Source organism: Caloenas nicobarica, chromosome 1, assembly GCF_036013445.1.
Source record: "Caloenas nicobarica isolate bCalNic1 chromosome 1, bCalNic1.hap1, whole genome shotgun sequence".
Lineage (NCBI taxonomy): Eukaryota > Metazoa > Chordata > Aves > Columbiformes > Columbidae > Caloenas > Caloenas nicobarica.
The window spans coordinates 73,327,962-73,346,940 of NC_088245.1; the positions used below are offsets into that span (position 1 = coordinate 73,327,962).

At 43.0% G+C, this 18,979-nt stretch overlaps 1 protein-coding gene across 2 annotated transcripts; it reads right to left on the reverse strand.

The window, feature by feature from the left end:
* Window positions 1-1,419: 1,419 nt before the first annotated feature.
* Window positions 1,420-18,127, reverse strand: CREBL2 (cAMP responsive element binding protein like 2). 2 transcript variants are annotated; one of them, XM_065646001.1, is made up of 4 exons: window positions 17,956-18,127; window positions 8,135-8,332; window positions 6,867-7,014; window positions 1,420-2,704 (listed from the first exon to the last, which is right to left on the reverse strand). In XM_065646001.1, the coding sequence occupies exons 1-4, from the start codon at window positions 17,968-17,970 to the stop codon at window positions 2,700-2,702; spliced, it is 366 nt and encodes a 121-aa protein (XP_065502073.1). In that variant the 5' UTR covers window positions 17,971-18,127; the 3' UTR covers window positions 1,420-2,699. The 2 variants fall into 2 exon arrangements, with proteins under 2 accessions (XP_065502073.1, XP_065502081.1); XM_065646009.1 differs by lacking the exon at window positions 1,420-2,704 and adding an exon at window positions 4,988-6,138.
* Window positions 18,128-18,979: the final 852 nt, after the last annotated feature.

Below are 18,979 nucleotides of genomic sequence, written 5' to 3' on the forward strand. Positions count from 1 at the left end.
CAAAATTTTCTCTCACAAATGAATTGCCCCCTTATCTTCAGAGAGTGTTTCAGGTACATAAATCCAAGCTGAACTTACCCTTTTATTTGAAAATACTGTTGCTGGTGAAAATGCCGGGCAACCTGAAATTCTACAGAAATATCAGTAACAGAATAATCCAAATCTCAATGTTTCGAGTGAAAGAAGGCTTGCAATTTGGTGAGTAGCAGAACCGCTTCAACACATGCCCAATATCTACAACCAGGCAATGTTGCCATTGCCGTCTGCTAACAGCCTTTCCTTCCTCCTGATCATACAGCTAAACAGGCCTGAATAAGCTAAAAACCGCTGTGGGGTGAGCTGATAGCAGTGCTCCTGCTAGGCTGTGTGGAGAAACGAGAAGCGGGTCCTGAGCTACAAAGCTATTAAGAGCTTGCGATGCAGAAGGGGTATTTGCACTGATGTTACCCAGAGCTTAAAATGCAGAAGGGGTGTTCAGTGCAAGCTGCTGGGTGTAGTATAGCGTGTGTCCGGAGGCAGAGGGAAGCCACTGAATAACTCATGCTTTTATGTAGTCCTCTGGAAAAGGAACACTTGCTGCATTTTGAAAATAGCCGCCAGACCACTTAGGAAAGAAAGGAGATTCACGGAAGGAAGATTCACTTTTTTCTGTAGGGAAAAAGGAATGCAGACCGAGAAGTGGTAGATTTCAAAGTACCGATTAGGGGAGAGGAAAGAAAAAGCCCAGAAATTCAAAACAGAAAACAATGACCTAACAACACAGCAGAATCTATTATATGTTTTACAGGGAGTAGGAAAGAATTGTTCTTACACCAGAGGATGCCACATAAGGAGATAGTGAGGCTGGAGAACACTGCTGGTATGCTCTACCACAGGAATATGCAGCGCCACTCTCGCCAGCACCATATAACTTGATCAAAATGTGTTTTCAAAGTTGCAATGAAAAAGAAGGTATGGAAAAAAATTACCTTTCAGAGCGAGCTATTTCTATTCACATTGAACATTCTATTCACATTCACATGCGAACACATCGCATCTCGTCAAACCACATTTCATAATCTGCTTGTAGCCTTTCGCTCGAAAATTCATGTCATCATCAGAATACCTGTCAGCTGCAGCATAGTTAAGAATGTCACCATTACTCACCCTAATAGACTGAGATAAAACGCAAGAATTGCTTGAAGCAGCAGTTAGTGTTAGTAGCACTGATATACCACTAATGAGTTTCAGGCAGACACACAGAAAAGCAGGGCTAATCTTGCACGAGCTATGGAAGTAAAATTTCCACCTCCCAAGAGCTTTTTACGGAGGAAAAAAAGAAACAAAGTCAGTTGTTCAGGTTTTTAAATTTTTTTTAATGAAGTGTTGTTGAAAAGCATTAGCTGAACAATGACAGCATTTTCTAGTTACAATTTAAAGTGCATAAGATAAAGAAAATACAACTAATAGTATAAATAATATGAAGAAACAGCCTTTGCAGCAATTGCTTATGGCAATGGCTCTAACTTACACTACAAATTCTACTTCTATATCTACATATACAAATTTATACGTTCAATAAATACAGCATCAGTTGAATTTTAGTCCACTGATGCGCTATTCAGTATGAGACACCTCAGATTTTACTGCAGATTAGAAGCATCTGTTTACTCATACAAATCCGCAACAGGCTTGTACAAGAAATTTAGTTATTGACATAACTTACAGAGAAATCAATGCTAAGTGGCACTAACAGCAGGACATTCAACTCCTCACCTACTGCAGGGATTTTTTACATCAGCCAGTCCTCTGTCACTCATGCCGTAATCCTTTAAATACAACGAGAAGGTGCAGGGTCCATAATTCAGCTTTTCCTCTCGATTTATCTACATTTTTAGACTAGTCTCAAACATTTGGCCCACATTTGGTCCTTTTATTAACAGTCATTTTACAGCTAATTATAGTGTCGAGGTTTGATTGTGGGGTGACAATAAAACCGTGGCAGATGTATTGTTAACCTCCTCTCCCCCTTTCGCCCCTCCCTCTCCCCCCTTCCCACTAAGGACAGGCGATTGGGAGGGAAAGAAGGACAGAGAGAAGCGAGTTGGAAAAATTGAAAATGTTTTACTAATGCTACCAATAAAAATAGAGAAAATAATACAAAATATACAAAACCATTCTTGAAAGTCCCGGCAGCTGCTCCGGCAGATGTGGGGCCGGCACCTGAAGTCCTGGACTGGACTCTGCAGCCAACCGGAGCTGGATTCAGTCTGTCACTGGGCCTCAGGTCGCAGGGACAACTCGCAAGGTCCTCTCCCAATGTCGGCCATAAGGAAAAAGGGACGAGATCCTCGTGATCTCCCACTTTCATATGAAGTATGACATGAATGGGATGGAATACTTTAGTTGGTAAGTTTTTTGGTCACCTGTTTCAGTTCACTGCTCTCGCGAGATGTGCATCCATCCTTATTAATGATCTCGCATTCCATTGCTATGTCTACCAAAACATGTATCTAGCTTTCAGGAAAACTGCAGTTATTTAGAAGGCTTTAGCTGACAGGGAAATTCACTAAAAGAGAAACTTGTTTTTTAACAAAACCAGGACATACAGATATTATAATTTCTTGGAAAGTAGCAAATGGAACTGTGATGCCAAATCTTCTCCATTTCTTCATGGGATGCCAGGATGAACTAGATTAATTATTGATGTAGATTAATCTTCACCCTTAAAATACAGAAGCGGATAAAAGCAAAAACAAGTCAGTCACAAGGACTCTCCCAAAGCAAGTCCTGGTTTCAGCTGTTGAGAAAAGCTTTTTGAAATGTATCCAATACATTAAAAAGAACCACAACCAAACACCTCTGATATAATAGTCTTTTGAAAAGCACTTAATAGAATGCAGGTTCTTGAGCAAACACTTGTTATTATCGGATTATGAAAGCAGACCATGATTTAAGTTTTTTGGTTGGTTGTTTTTAACACATATAATCACAAAAATGTTCTCGGTTAAGTGAGAAGCCTGTTAGATGTATCCACTTTACTTTTCAGGATTCTACGCCCTGGGCACAGATTTGGGATTAAAAACATAAGATTTATTACATCTTTTTCTTTACAGGTTTTCGCTATCTGGTAAATCCTTGTTAAATTCTCCAAAAGCATTAGTACAACCGTACAGTGCTTACTCCATCAGCATCATTATGGTTGGACTTGAGGATCTCAAGGGTCTCTTCCAACCAAAATGATTCTATGATCAACTGAGTTCAACCTTACTACACCTTATTGTAGCAGAGTCCTAGCACTGTTACGAACACCAAATGCTACAGACAGTGTTTTTCGAAGACTCTGGCTAGTTTCCAAACGATACCCACTTTTAGCTGGGCAAGTGGTTCTAGCTGACCGTTAGATTTCCACGGCAAGTGGGAAAATGAAGCATTTCCAGGCTTATTTCCTTTCTTCAATGCTTGTGAGAGAGAACCAGCTGCACACACTCACTGCAGGAGAAACGTGTGGAAGGCTGTGCCCAGCTTACACAAAGAGAGGATAAGACTAAACCATCCTCCATTATTTAGGGTACTAGATGAGACCCCCAGCCAGAGGACCTGGCTGCATCACTTCTAGGAGTACCCTCAGTGTGGACAAAGACTGTAAACACTAGAGTACCAAATGAGCATGAATCACAAGCATTTTCTGTTGGTTTTCAAGGGGAACTACTACACTTCAAACTCCAAAATAGATGTATCTCTGGGAGTCCTTTAAGCCCAAAACATTTATAACATAGCACAGTCTGCAACATGATGGAAGCCACAGAACTTTATCCATTTAATGATTGTTACCGGGAACCCTGCTTTTCATGATGAACTACAGCATCTAGAGAATGTTGGAAGATTCCAGTTGGAATCTCTTAACTCTATGTCACACTTAAATTTCGGCTTGCAGGACAAACACAGAAAACAGTTTAAGATGATGGAAGCTGTAACGTGCCTCCTGTCCCATCTGCATGAAGGACAAAAAACCTGTTAGAACACGGATGCCACTATTTGTGCCTCAGAATTGGGCCCAGGTTTGCCAAACACAATCCTGTGATGCCAACTGCTGGCTAAGCCAGAGGGCTTGAGGCACTGGGATGAGGAACAGATGAAAACTCTTGCCCATCACAATGAGAAATTCCAGCTCCTCATTTCCCTTATAAAAGAAAACTTAACTCCTGAGAAGTTTCTTGTTTGGTATCACAGAAAGGGAAATAAAGAAAGAGCGGAGGGAAGAGATCAAGTGGTGTATTTGTGGTGCAATCAGAGCTGCATTTGTCACATAACCTAGTGCAGAGTGGAGCTGTTCTGGTCACGCATACCGTTAACTCCTCTACATGTTTTCTACAGCACCGATTCATAAGAGACACTTAAATATATACATAACCTTTGAAATATGTTTAATTACAATACATAGTTTACATTTGAAACTAGACTGTGTAAGTCTAATTCTGACCAAAAATAATATATTAAACTTATGGCATGATCATGTTACAAAATCCAACCGCAAGGTTCACAGAGTACAGTTCTGGGCATCTGATCTAGGGGTTTTTTTTTCCTCCAGAGAATCCAGAAAAAGGACAGACAAGCATTCAACATAGGCAAAAATCCCCAAACTTATGGGTCGGCTTTGTTGCCAACTTTCAGGACCAACTGCAGTTCAGAGCTTAAAATACAAGGTGTGCAGTGGAACCCTCACATCATACCCATCTCTGCTTCAGTGTTACTTAACCTTTCATAATACGCAACATTTCTAGCAATTGCTAACTAAGGACATGTGTGGGCAGCCTAGAGAATAAACTTAAAACCATGCCTTAAGAATTAATATGAGTGCTCAGAATGGAATTCTGAAAAGAACTGTGCTGTACACTGAAATACAGCACTTGGTAATTTTCAGTGCTTTCAACTAATCCTGAATTGCGATAATGCTAAACAGACCCAATTAGTTCAATAAAAAGAAGGCAACATTCAGTCTCGCAAAGTCATTCATTATAATATTTATTCTATGTAACAAAGAAGAAAACATGATTAAAAAATGTTCCATGCATTTCATAAAATACAGAGAAAGACATTGTCACAAACAAAACAGAGAATAAGCAAGCAAAACCCCCACTGAAAATCCCAAGAGCTCCACTACCCTCATTGCATCATATAAATGCAAAAAACACTCATACAGGAGAAAGAGCGGTCTAAGGAAAGTGGCAGGTTATCTGTCAATATCTGGGATGAGTAAGTCAGCCCACAAGACTTTTGCCATCACCTCTCTTATCATAAAACCAAACTGACGCGACCTGTTCTCCTTGCTACCAGTTCTTGGCATTATCCTTGCCTGGGAAGCCAGGATAGCGCAGCAGAATTCATATTAAGTTGCAGGCTAGAAAGATACCAGGGCCCAAAGTGTAGGTAGATAAAAACAGCAGGGCACAACGGGTTGGAAGAACCTGCAGTTGTTCCACTGTTGGAAGCAAGGTGGAAGGACATCCTTTGACTGTCTTACCAGAAGCATGGGCGATGGGAAATACATCTTGTGAAAGAAGTTATGGGCAGAAGCAAGGAATAGATCTAGTGCCTCTCTTTACAAGTCCCAGTAACATAAAAGACATGCTACATTATAAAAGGATGCTGAAAGCAACATCTTTCAGGTTAGAAATTACATTACTATAAACCTTATTACTGAAAGCTTTTGATCCAGTTCCTTCTCCTTGACCTACAGTACTCCATTCTGTTTTTGCAAAGCTGTTAAGAGATTCTCCTCTCGCTCTTGTTTTACAGAACCTCTCAGACTCCCGCAATGCAACTACTGACCACAAGGGCAGTCTAATGACAAAACCTGCTCCCATTTCTTACTGGGAATGCCCAAAAGCTGCCATAGCTGTATTTGGGGAGGGTGGTTTAGGGAAAGGAAGAACAAGGCTCTGCTTACACAAACACCTGTTACTTCAAAATCCCACTCCACACAGGCTTAGGAACACCACAATCAAAGAGTTTCATTTGAGGAAGAGCAAAGAGAAGACAGCAGACTGGGATCCTTCCCCCTGCACCTGGAGATGCATCCACTTCTCTGACAACAGCGTTCTTCTGCTAGCTACCAAGCTATCGCTGCTGCAGCACGGAAGGTTCTGCATTGGCCTCCTGTGAATGATGCACCATGGGGGAAGATTGTTACAGTTACAAATGTGGTTTTCAAGTTGTTTCTTAAAAATACAAAGTTAGGTTGTTTTTTTTTTTTAAACTTACAGTAAAGTGTAATTTAACCTGTAGCATGAAATATTTCAAAATTAGAAGGTGTGAGATATAGAATTGCCCATGCTACCCCATGTGTTCTTTTGCGCGTATGCATCAAGAATATGACTCTATATCACGTGATCTTTTCACCTTTCAATCCCCAGAAGAACTTTATTTCATTCCTTGGACAAGCACAAACGAGGCAGAAAGAAGACTCTATAGGAAATCTCAATTTCGGCATTTCTAACATTTGAGCGCTTGCAGCTAGAATAATGTTTTCTTGATGGAGTTTTTAAAATTCAATTATGTTTTATGTGCTCCATTTACTTTGCATTAGGAAAACAGAAAATGTTGTAAAAGATTAAGGTCTCAGGTCTTCACAGGTCTCCACAGGCCTTGGTGAAAAACAAAGATTGAGTCTTTTAAAACAACCACCCAGCTTCCTAGCTAGTGTAATTTCTGTGTTGACCATGTAAACATTACACAGAGTCCTTGTACCACCCACTAAGCTCTTTGCTTCAATCAACTATTTGTGCCCAAAAGCACATCCTTAGGTTTCTTCCCACACCACAGCCATCCTCCTACGCCACAAAAGATGTAACAAAATAGGAATTAATCATAGGCTGGATACTCACAGGGATTGCTGCTGTTTGCTTCTGTCTTCCCAGCCTTGGCAAGTTTGGCTGAGTTCTGCTGTGCTTTGCCTTGCTCCTCTCCAGTTAGCAGTGCTTTTATTTCAGAGGGGATTTTCCCTTGGTCCATCGCCATGCACCACTGCTTGTACTGAAATATGCAAACACATTAGGCATTAGCAAACTGCCAGGATCACATTAGCAAACAAAACAGAGTTGTAATCTCTACCTTCCAGTATATTCATTTAAGGTTTGAATTTACTGGGCTAAAGCCTCTTACAAAACTGCAGAGCACTAACGAGCTAAGCACGTGTCCATGGTTGCATACCTGGCTTCAGTAAATCCTGCTTCAGTCAATAAACTGCTACTCAGTGGCAGTACTAGACACAATACTGTAATTATTAAACAACATGGAACACTTTGTGCATTTTCTCGCTGCTGGCATGCCAGAATACCGTTCCAGTTCATGGCCTATTAAAACCAAATATTTCCCATGACTCTGGGGCTGATCAACTATTAAGAGGTCCTTTCTGATTGTGCGAGGCATGGTTACAGCACATGTGCCTTATTCCTAGTTCCCTCATCTTAAATTCTTCTTGCCAAGCCCTGAAGCACGCTGAAAAATCTGTGGTCAGTTGGCTGACTTTCCACCCAATCCTAACCCTATTCATTTGTGGTGATGAGCCCTGCCTATTCCAACAAACCTAATGCAAGGTCAAGGAAACATCCTCAGCTCCAATGAAATATTAATGGCATCTCAATATCACTGAGGAGCTGAGTGTCTGTATGTCCAGATGAAACATTCTCTTTGGTTAATGAAGCTTGTTTGGCCAAAACACTCATCCATGCTGGGACACAGGACAGCCGTGAAACCATCTACACAGAGAGTACGCTGCAAGAATCAACCTCCCCAACAGAGACAAACGTCTGCGGGAAGAAATGACACACTGTGGATATATGCTACACATCTCTTTCCACCCTCTGCCTCTTTCTACCTCTGTAAGAGGTTTTCCAAAACCAACATTTCAAAGACAGACGCATACGCAATGGCACTTACTTTGTTTGCTTCCAGTTCAAAACCAGCAGATAACTTATGACATGAGGTTCATATTCAACACGCAGAGTAGGCAAACAGCTGAATGCATCTGTTACTGATGTTTTCATACCTTCTGGCTAGCCAAATCCCACTCTTTGTCACAGTGATTTCGAGAAGAAATGTCCACAAGGACAGGTCTCAAAATTGAGGATTAGCTTAAATGATAGTTGCTTACCATTTCAAGCTCTTCTCTGAGAGCACAGATGGCTCGCTCTCTGCTTGAAACCAGCTCTTCCAGGTACTGGTACCTCAGCTTCTTCCTGGCTCTGCACTCTCTTGCACTCTGACGACTTCTTTCAAGTTTTGCCTTCAAGTCTATTTTGGCTGGTTTACGCCCTCGCTTGCCTGGTTTCTTCACCTTGCCTCCAACCACCTGGAAAGGAAGGGTACAGTAAAGATCCTGTTCTGCAAAGGTAATGTTGTGACCATGTCACTGTGCCTACTACATGTCTCAAGTAGGAAATCTCGCATATACTTTCACTGATTCCGGAGCAACAGATTAAATAAGGGGGCTGATGTCTGAAGCCTCCAGTGACGGCATCAAAAACAAAAGGGAGAGATACGACTTCATAGTGAAGTCAGTGCTTAAGCAGTCCTGTTGTAAATGCTACTAATCTGATTTGGAAGAGCTCCACAGACTGGTTGAGACTGGCAGGGACCTCTGGACGGTCATCTGGTCCAACCCCCCTGTGCAAGCAGGGCCACCTAGAGCGGGATGCTCAGGACCATGTCCAGATAGCTTTTGAATATCTCCAAGGATGGAGACTCCATAACCTTTCTGGGCAACCTCTGTCAGCACTCAGCCACCCTCACAGTAAAAGGGTGTTTCCTGATGTTCGACCAGACCCTCCTGTCTTCCAGTTTGTACCCACTGCCTCTGCTCTGGGCACTGGGCACCACTGAATGGACCATGTCTCCACCTGCTTTATACCCTCCACTTCAGGTAGTTGAACACACTGATAAGGTCCCCTGAGCCTTCTCTTCTCCAGGCTAGATGGTCCCAGCCTTCTCAGCCTTTCTTTATAAGGAGAGATGCTCCAGTCCCTTCCCCATCTTAGTGGCCTTTTGCTGGACTCTCTCCAGAGGCTCCATTTCTCTCTTGTACTGGGGAGCCCCAAACCACACACACTGCTTCAGATATCTGGGAAGATATCTGGGACATTGAGAAGACAGACATGATAGTCAACTTGTAGTGAAACTGCTTTAATATTACCAACAAACCCTGCCCAGATACTTGCCAGCTCTAGAAATACTATCTTCTGGAGTTTAACACTTTAATTTGGAAGAAAAAAAAATATTTATTTATACCAGTATAATCCAAAACTTCATTTTGCTGCAATGAACAACCACAGTTTCAGCCTACTCTAAAGATAAAACTTGTCAGAATTCTTCACTAGCCGTCTGAGCTTCTTCAGTCCCAATTTCTTTGAAAGGAATCTTCTGAGGATTTTTACTAAACAGGTAACTCAGTTACACTGAGTCCTACCTATGCTGCCTCTCTTCCAGTTGTACTTAACCACACTGGCCATATTTACCTCCAAAACATTATTACACAGCCTGGAAAATTGTCTCCTCATGCTTTCTCATGCAACCTATCCCAGCATTCAACTCTCCCAATGCCTAATTTAGATCTCCCTTGCAGAAATGTAACCCCCCAGTTTCTTGTCCTGTGGAGCACAGATTTGTTTCTCCATCATTTCCCCCTCTCCTTTATGGCTCCTTTTTTACAGGTCTGAAAGCTTCTCTTGCTACGAATAAATAGAAAAGGAATAGTTTCCTCAGTGTTTATTCTACACTTCCCCACCCAAATATTTTACTCTTAACACGAGAGCATGGCACATGAAAGTCTTAAATACGGTACGAAACTTCGTACACTGCCCATTGGGTAGTATCACCCTGTAAGCATTACGTCAGCCACACACCCCGCCTGCCCTCTGAAGTGAGGATTTCTCTTTATTTGCATTCTGACCACACTGTTTGAATGGAGGGGGTGTGGAGAAACACACCTAACACACACACCTACGTACAAGAATTTCACTGCTGGCTCAGGGTGTCACCATACTATGTATGGTACATTTTGTCTAATAGGCAGTGTTCAAAATACCAGAATTCATCATTAAAAAGGCACTTTTTACTGTGTGATGCTACAAAATAAGTTGGCTTTGACATTCAAAGAAGTCACTTGTTCCACAAACTTAGTAGGCGTCAATAAAAACAATAACATAGTGAACCGATGGGCTAGAATTAAAAAAAAAATTAGATTATACAATTGAGTCTATTCTTTCTTTGGAAAGTGAGTCAACAATCACATGCCAACACAATTCTACCCTCTCTGTACTGCCTCTTCTAATTTATTCAGGAGTAGCTGCCTACCATAAGCAAATGGAGGAACAGAAAGTACTTAATGAACATCCAGTGATAATGAAACAAACATAATACATTCAGAAAAGCAAAGAAAAAAAAAAAATCAATCTTTTACATTTGAACTGCTGAACACAGCTTGAATAATTCATTAATTCCACCAAGGTTTTCTCCTTAGGATGTTCTTGTTCAGATACTATCTTCACTGAAACAGTATAAAACTGACCAGCCACAGCCAAGGGGGAAAGAATCTCCAAAGAAAGGAAAGCGACTGTCCCCTTTCGGGGGTGACAAGCACAGCTCCCTCCTCTCACAGAACCACACTCCTATTTCTGCGTGGTGTGATTTATACTCCTGGCTCAGTAGGAGTTAGAAACACACATGGTCTTCCCAGGAAGGGCTGTAGGCACTCACAATTTGCTATCTACTATTACTCGCGCTTGAAAGATTTCTGGATATTCCATTATCCACTACATCCAAAGTACTTCAGTTCTCAAAGACTTTGTTCAAGGCTTTTCTGTGCCTTTGCAAGGTAGTTTAAAGTAAAACTTTGAATTCAAGAGCTAGATAAGCTCTCATAGAGACATACACTCCAGCTCTCTTTAAAAAAAACCTTTACCACTCAGAGTTCTTACTCTCTAGCAGAGTGGGCCAGCGCTCTGGGTCGCAGACCCAGCACACCACATACCGAACAAAAGAATAACTCGAGTCCTAGACCTCCACAGGAGCATGTCACAGCCCTGCCCTTGCACCAGAATGTCAGGCAGGTGAATAGTTACTACCAGGCTGTTTCTCACAACAAGCAAGTTAAAGCTCCTTGCAAATAGCACCCAAGTTTTCCAAAGGCAGCACCTCGGGCAGGCACCAGCAATGAAACACACCCGCAAGCAGCACAGCTTCACACCAGTTAAACCCACCCAACACCACAACCTCACAAAATAATGGGGTTTTTTAAGGACCTGCACACAAGCTCTCTTATGGGAGGAAAAAGGCCTGTACCTCTTGGGCCATTGCTTGCCAATGCTTTAACTACTGGACTATGGAAATAATGAAAAGCTTCCGCCACTTTTAACTCTGACTTTAAGCAGCAAGACCCTAATAATCTGTCTTCACAACACCCCCAAAGACTCACACTGTCTTTGTGACTCCTGAAATGGAGTTCACCATAAAATTAGGCATCACTCTGCACAGCTAGTTTGATAGGTGATTTAATCAAATCCTGCATCCTTAACAGGTTTTCCTCACCAATATTTAGAAGCTCCTGCTGTAGCCTCAAGCAACCCAGCTGGGGAAAAAAAGGCCTGATAAACCCTTTGCCAGCATCCCACGTTACTGCATCTCCCCTGGCTTCTGGTCCTGTTTGCCTACTCAGTTGCTATGCTGATGTGACAGAAAGAAGACAAAGCAAAAGTGCTAGTTGATATTGAACGTGGCAGCAGACCAAGAGAAAACAAGAAAGCAAACATTTTTTTTTTAATGACCTTTGTATTCCTCTGGAGTTTATAAAGGGACAGGATAGATTAGGATTCAGCAGTAGGGATTTGATTTTTTTCAGGGAGTCATGTGCAATCAAGACCCAGAACAACATTAATCATAAAATTTGTCACAGAAATATTAATAATGACACGCATTTGTGAGAAATATGACCAAGGGCCTATTTCAGTTCACTCAGACTTCAGAAAATAGAAAAATATAACTTCCTCCCTTTTTAACACAGTACCTAGATCATAACACCATTCATGCATGGCATCAGTGTTCAGGTACAAAATTATTTGAGATGGAATTCAAAATAGCTTCCATTACTTTCCCGCATATAGAAAAAGCCCTCAGACTTCTGGATTGTTTTTATTTCTACCTCTCCCTCCTCAAAAGGGATTCAGCAGACCTCTACAGAAGCACTGCCAGATTGCATTATGAAGAGGTCTCCTCCTTCGGAAGGACACACATACCTAATACTGCCACTGGCATTCACACCCCCAAGGAACTGAGCCTCTCAGATAGAAAACTGTGATAAAGCTAGCCTCACCGTGACATCTGCAGGTTTTGGACAATTTGGCAGATTAAAACCCTATGTGAAGCACTGTTCAGCACTGCTGATCAGCAGGGCTGCTCACGTTGACCAGTATCTTCCAGCAGCTCTCAGCTCACTCACAGTTAAACAAATAGCTCTTAAGTGCTCCATGAACTGGTACCTGAGATCCAGCTCGGGGAATCATCTTAAGCGGACTCTTGTTTGTGTTAGAAGCTGAAGGCACAGGGCTGAAGAATCTAATTCAGCACGGAGCTGATGATCCTCTACAGAATTTATATAAAACTATAAAAATTATTAGCAAGAAATAAAAAGAAACTTAAGCACTGCATTCATTATAGTAGAGGGGAAGGGAACCTATTTTGCTTGCAAACATTTTCTAAAAAATCAGTAATCAAATGGAGTTAGTCACAAGTCTCAAAGTTATCTGCTAAGTCACAGCATACCGTTCACAGTAACGGTATAAAACCCAGCTAGAAAGTATGCTGGTTATTCCTCCACTGCATGCCATTTTAGATGCTTAACACAGATTCCTTAGTTAACTTTCACTGGCAGACAAAATGCATCCGCTAATGATCCAAAAATGTAAGGTGCTATTTAGTAAGCAAACCCTTCATAAGTCTTAAGCAGATCTGTCAATAGAAATTAATCCTAAAATTAATCATTTCTTCAAAATAAACTACTTGTTCATGTTTGACTCAGCTAAGTATATTTTTGAAGAAAAACATATTTCATCCAACTTTTTTTGAAACTAAAGCTATCTTTTCCTTAAAAGACAAGAATATTTGCAATAAGAGGGCAACCCCAACCTTTTCTGTCGTTGTTGGTTTGGTTTTTGTTTACTTGCTTTTAATTTCACTGGAATAACAAAGTCGTGAAATAATGTTAAGATTTTTAAAAAATTTCTCATTTCTACCTATAAACGGAGAAGTTAATTACATAAGTATTGACGGTGAACCCTATAAAAACTTCCATGATTATACAAAAGATTGCAGTTAGCTACATAGAACTGTATTTTGACAGTTAGCAACAAAAGTTATCAACTCACACAAATGTGAAAAACACTTCTTACCCTAATATAAAACCCTTCTTCCCAATGTATATAATAAATATATAATAGGTTATATGTAGTCTTGTAACCAAGTAATTTCACCTATAGAGTCTGAAATCACAGTGACAGAATTTCTCCTTTTTCCTGTGTCTAAATACTTCAGAGGTACATAAGTGTTATTTTAACAGAGATTATTTGCCAAGGAACAGCTACATCACTAAACTCTTTCCCTTACACAACCAACAGCTCAAACCACAGCAGGGAGAAGCGAGACCAGCATCCAAACAAGCCCTAGTTTCAGAGCAGCTCTTCAGGAGAAAGAAGAGAAGGTCGTATTTTGGGTTTGGTTGGGGTTTTTTTGTGTGTATAATTTTAGCACATCCTTTAAAACTGGAACATGAAAGTTTTCTAGATCTGACATTCAGATATTCTACCTCTACCTTTATTTCTTACTATTTCCTTCCTGTTTTGGGAAACATGTTAAGAGGAACCATTTTTCAACTGCTCTCTTAGACCAGGTGAGACTAAATTATAGTGCACAAATTAGGGAAAACATTACAGGCCACAAGCCCAACTCTAAATTCTTTATGTCACGTAGATGAAAATGCTGAGCCTGGGTGTACGCAGCTATAGAATGGTTACATCACCACTAAAATAATTTAGTTATCTGGGTTTTTACAAGGAAACTCCTTTCAGAGTCACACTCGATCAATTCACAGATAAGACTCTCCGATCAGACAGGCCAAACCTCTCAATAAGGAGGAAAACGTGACTCAGTGGAACTTTTAAAAGATTTCAAGGACATCCTGGCTCAAGCTGCAAGACCGTGCTATAAAATGAAGTATAAATAGTGTTTGCCTCACCCTGAAACAGCAACACGCAATGGGAAGAGCCCTCCCAATGGGAACGGGATCTCTTGCATGGAGCCACCAAATCCTCAGGGCAACCTGCAGCCTCTTGAGCTTGCTCTGAAAGGAACCACAGCCCTTCGAAACAGCCACAGCAAAGCCTTTCAGAGCAGCAGGCACTCACTGACTAATATCAGCTATTTTCAGTAGAAGATATGAGGATTCAATATTGCCCAAGATGATTACCTAACGAAAGACGTGCTGAGGTAACAAAGACCTTCAAAGTTGTCCTTGGGTACAGCCACATCCAGTAGTTCTGGGCAGGACCCTTTTCAATGCCACTGTCCTCACATGTGTCTCAGCGGTAAGTATTAAATAAAAACATCATACTAGGAAACCGTACTTGAGACTGGAGATAGGAAGAATAAATGTTCCACTCAACATCAGTTTTTCTAAGAAAAAAAAAAGTGCAAAGACCTGTCTTACTGACCGGGTAAAATGATTGGGTTTATTTAGTAAATGCATCCAAAAATGTTTCAGAAAAAAAAAGGCAGATTATCAGGATTCCACAAGACACAACAAGAGATCAAAGATTATTTTAAAAATGAAAAATCTGGAAATTATCTGTTACAAATAAGCTCATTCTGACACATGAGAAACGAAGTGTTCTTAACACTAAAAAAAAATTAAAATCAGCTAATATGAACTACATACGTCTCCAGAACTAAATCCTCTAGATCTTATAATCTATTGCCCCAATTACATAAACTTTCATGCAGTTCTCACAGTTGTGAACATTTGGTTGACTTCAGTGATGCAGATTCCCCCCACCCTCCATTGCAGCTTTCAGACAAAGCCTCAATAAAACCAAATAGTATATGTGTTAATTTGGCAAATCATCACGAACCTTTCATAGACTTACAATCCATTCCATGATCCTTTATACTGCCAAATTATTGATCACTTCTCAGTTTCTTAGATTTATTCCGTAAGAAATTACATCAAGTATTTTTTTTTCCCCTTTGAATCGAGGCTGATCAGCACAGGCAGTGTGATTTTATTTTAGTAAAATTCATGCGGGAAGAAAACCAGATGGTTTGAGAGCAGATAAGGTACCACAGGCACATGACTACCACATGACCAGTTTTAATACTGAAGCCAAGCTCAGAACTTATTACAAGTCAGAAGACAACTGCCTCACAGCCTACCTCAAGTATGGTTTCACCTAGCTCAAACCTGAGGTCTTAAGCTATCTCTGGCACAAAACACAGGACACTACCATAATCACCACTCCAGTGAGCTAAAATACTCACTCAACTGGGCGTTTCAGTCACGAAACACTGCACTGAGTGGACACAGCGGTTCTTTTCTCGGCCCTCATGCTGGCCGTGCAGGTCCTGCTTTAAGGGCACACTGGAGCAAGGAGGCGGGATTGGTATTCCTTGTGCTTCTTCTGATGTTTCGCTCTGCTTAAACAGAAGATCTGTACATTCAGGGATGCCACTGTGCTGTTCTCATAAGAAGATGCAGGAAGAATCGTAGCCCCAGCACCCATTGCAAGGCTAAAACCCAAGCTCCTACCCCAGTACCTGACCATTCGCCTGTAGCTGCTATTTATCCAAGGCACAGGTATCAAACACCCGGCCCGCGGACCGAATCCAGCCCATCTCCTTGTTTTACCAGGCCTGGCACTTTGTTTCCACTCGGCAACAGCACTGAGCTCCTTGTCCCCAGGCTCTTGCCAGCGCTGGTCACACGTGCAGCGTGTGTGACACACGTTACTCTGCAGGAGAGCAGTGTTTGAATGAGTTTGACACTCCTGCATTACACGATTATCACTGCAATAAAGTTATGGTTAGAGAAAACACCTTTTGGGATTTCTCTGTGCATGGAACAAATGGGCCTTGCAGAAGAGAGCACAGCATAGTTTTTAAAATAACTTTGTTCTGTTTGTTTCTCTCTGAGGTATCTATAATTTTACCCGTGATGCCAGCATTCCCTTCTTCTGCTTGTGCTAACAGGAATATTTCAAGTTGCTCAAATAAAGTGTGGAGGAGAAGTATGCCATAATTTCTATGGTATTTCTGATTAGAAGATGTGTTCATGTGTAACAGTTTGGAGGATGAGGAGGGTCAGAGAGAAGTATTGAAAAAGCTAAAGGCTGCATAAGAGTGCCTGAATGCTTTATCCCTTTCTAGTTAATATATAATTGCACCTATTGAGTGGAAACTATTGAGTTTCCACTAGTGTTATTGAAACTGGTGAAACTAGTGCTACTGAGTTGCCATGGAATGGAAAGAAGCCACACACCATTTCTGATTCTCTTCTGAAAGCCTTTTATTTTCCTGTTGCTCTCAAAACCAGTTTCACATCTAGTAGATTATTACAAATATTTGCTTTTGTTAATTAAAACCAAATCTAGCATTCAAAAATGCAAGACAAATCTATTTGATTTAGTTTATATAGACTTTTTAAAACAGGACTGTACAAATGTAATTTTAGGACTGCCATTTGAAGGTAACTATGAGGCTGATGTGGTCCCGGTGAAAATGAGTTTGACCCTCCTGATCTAAGGAATTTAGGGTGCTATAGGAGTACGATCCACCACACCACACCAGACCACTGGTCTGCATCCAGCCTTTGGCCCACACCTGGAGCTTTAAGGAGAAGCCAGAAGCACCATCTAAGTGCTGTGCTCCACTACAGGCAGCCAGCTGGGAGAAGGAAAAGGACAACCCCTCCGTCCCGCTGGCAGTGACCAGAGGCCTTCCAGAGAAGATTGCAGAGAAATTTACTTAAAAAGCCTTTAGCAGGAGCACTCACCTCACTCGCAGCTCCCTGCCTGTTAACAGGCTTTGTGGGGGTTTACATAGAATCATACAACCATTTCGGTTGGAAGAGACCCTCAGGATCATCGAGTCCAACCATAATCTAACCCAAATCTAGCACTAAACCATGTCACACAGAATCACAGAGTGTTCGGAACTGGAAGGGACCTCAAAAGATCATCCAGTCCAATCCCCCCGCCGGAGCAGGAACACCCAGGTGAGGTTACACAGGAAGGCGTCCAGGCGGGTTTTGAATGTCTCCAGAGAAGGAGACTCCACAACCTCCCTGGGCAGCCTGTTCCAGTGCTCTGTCACCCTCACCGTGAAGAAGTTTCTTCTCAAATTTAAGTGGAACCTCTTGTGTTCCAGTTTGTACCCATTGCCCCATGTCTTATCATTGGTTGTCACCGAGAAGAGCCTGGCTCCATCCTCGTGACACTCACCCTTTACATAGTTATAAACATTAATGAGGTCACCCCTCAGTCTCCTCTTCTCCAAGCTAAAGAGACCCAGCTCCCTCAGCCTTTCCTCATAAGGGAGATGCTCCACTCCCTTCATCATCTTCGTGGCCCTGCGCTGGACTCTCTCCAGCAGTTCCCTGTCCTTCTTGAACTGAGAGGCCAGAACTGGACACAATATTCCCTATGTCCCTCGTCTAAACGCCTTTTAAACCCCTCCAGGGATGGTGACTCTACCACTTCCCCGGGCAGCCTGTTTCAGTGCCTGACACCGCTTTCCGTGAAGCTTTTTTTCCTAATATCTAACACACTGGCACACCTTTCAGAGCTCAGCCGCTGCAGCGCTACCCGGGCTCCCCGCACCCTCTGCCCTCGGCTCCAAACCGGCCCCGGCCCCCGGGCAGGCCCCGCAGCCCCTTACCTTGCTGTCATCCATGTGTGCCGCCAGCCCCGACCCCGCACCGCCGCAGCCCCTGCGCGGGGAGCTCACCGGAGCCGCCCGTCCCCGCCCCGGCGGGCACCGACGCTCACAGACCCCCAGCGCGGCCCGAAGCGGCCGCCATGGCCCGCCGCCCTGTTTGTTTACAGCTGCCCGCCCCGGCAGGGGGGAGCGGGGGCGTGGCGGCGGAGCGGTGCGAGCTGGGAAGAGTAGTCTTGCCCGGCCCCGCCGCCACTGGCCGCTGCCGAGGCGGCGGAGGAGAACAAACTACAACTCCCAGCAGGCCCTGCGGTGGTGAGGCGGGGAGCGGCGCGGCCATTGGTCCCTGCCCCGCTGGGCGGGAGAACTACATTTCCCAGAAGGGTCCTAGGGCCTGCCGGCGGGTGGGACAGGCGGCTTCCGCGGCCCCAGGGCCGTCCGTACCCGTCTCCAGTTCTCAAAGAGCGCGGCTGTCGCTTCTGGCTCTCGCACAGGCCCTGTCGAGCTCTGAGCCCTAATTTAAGCCCCAGTCGTTCCCGCCGCTGCTGTGACCGCCGCCATTGCCGCCGCCGCCTCCTCCGGGACCGAGCTCGCCGGCCGGCCCGGCCGCAGCCCTGCCCCGCAGCAGCCTCTGCGGGTGGTCACAGGGCGGGCAAGGCTCCGGCTCAGCAGCCGTGTAAAGGCTTGAGCATTAAAAAAAAAAAAAAAAAAAAATATATATATATATATATATGTACATTTTCTGCTATTGTTTGCCTTGCTCTGCCCTTTTCAATTCCTGAATCACAGAGTCACAGACTGGTTGGGGTTGGAAGGGGCCTCTGGAGATCACCTAGTCCAACCCACCTGCTAAAGCAGGTTCACCCAGAGCAGATCGCACAGGAATGTGTCCAGGCGGGTTTTGAATGTCTCCAGAGAAGGAGACTTCACAGCCTCTCTGGGCAGCCTGTTCCAGTGGTGACAACCGAGTCTTCCTGATCACACAGATGCAGCGCGGTGAGATCACAGAATCACAGAATGTCAGGGA

Bases quoted from the DNA above. Each gene is read 5' to 3' on its own strand.
- CREBL2 (XM_065646001.1), bottom strand. The intron at 7,015-8,134 runs GTAAGCAACTAT...TGCATATTTCAG, and splicing joins TCAGAGAAGAGCTTGAAATG to TACAAGCAGTGGTGCATGGC.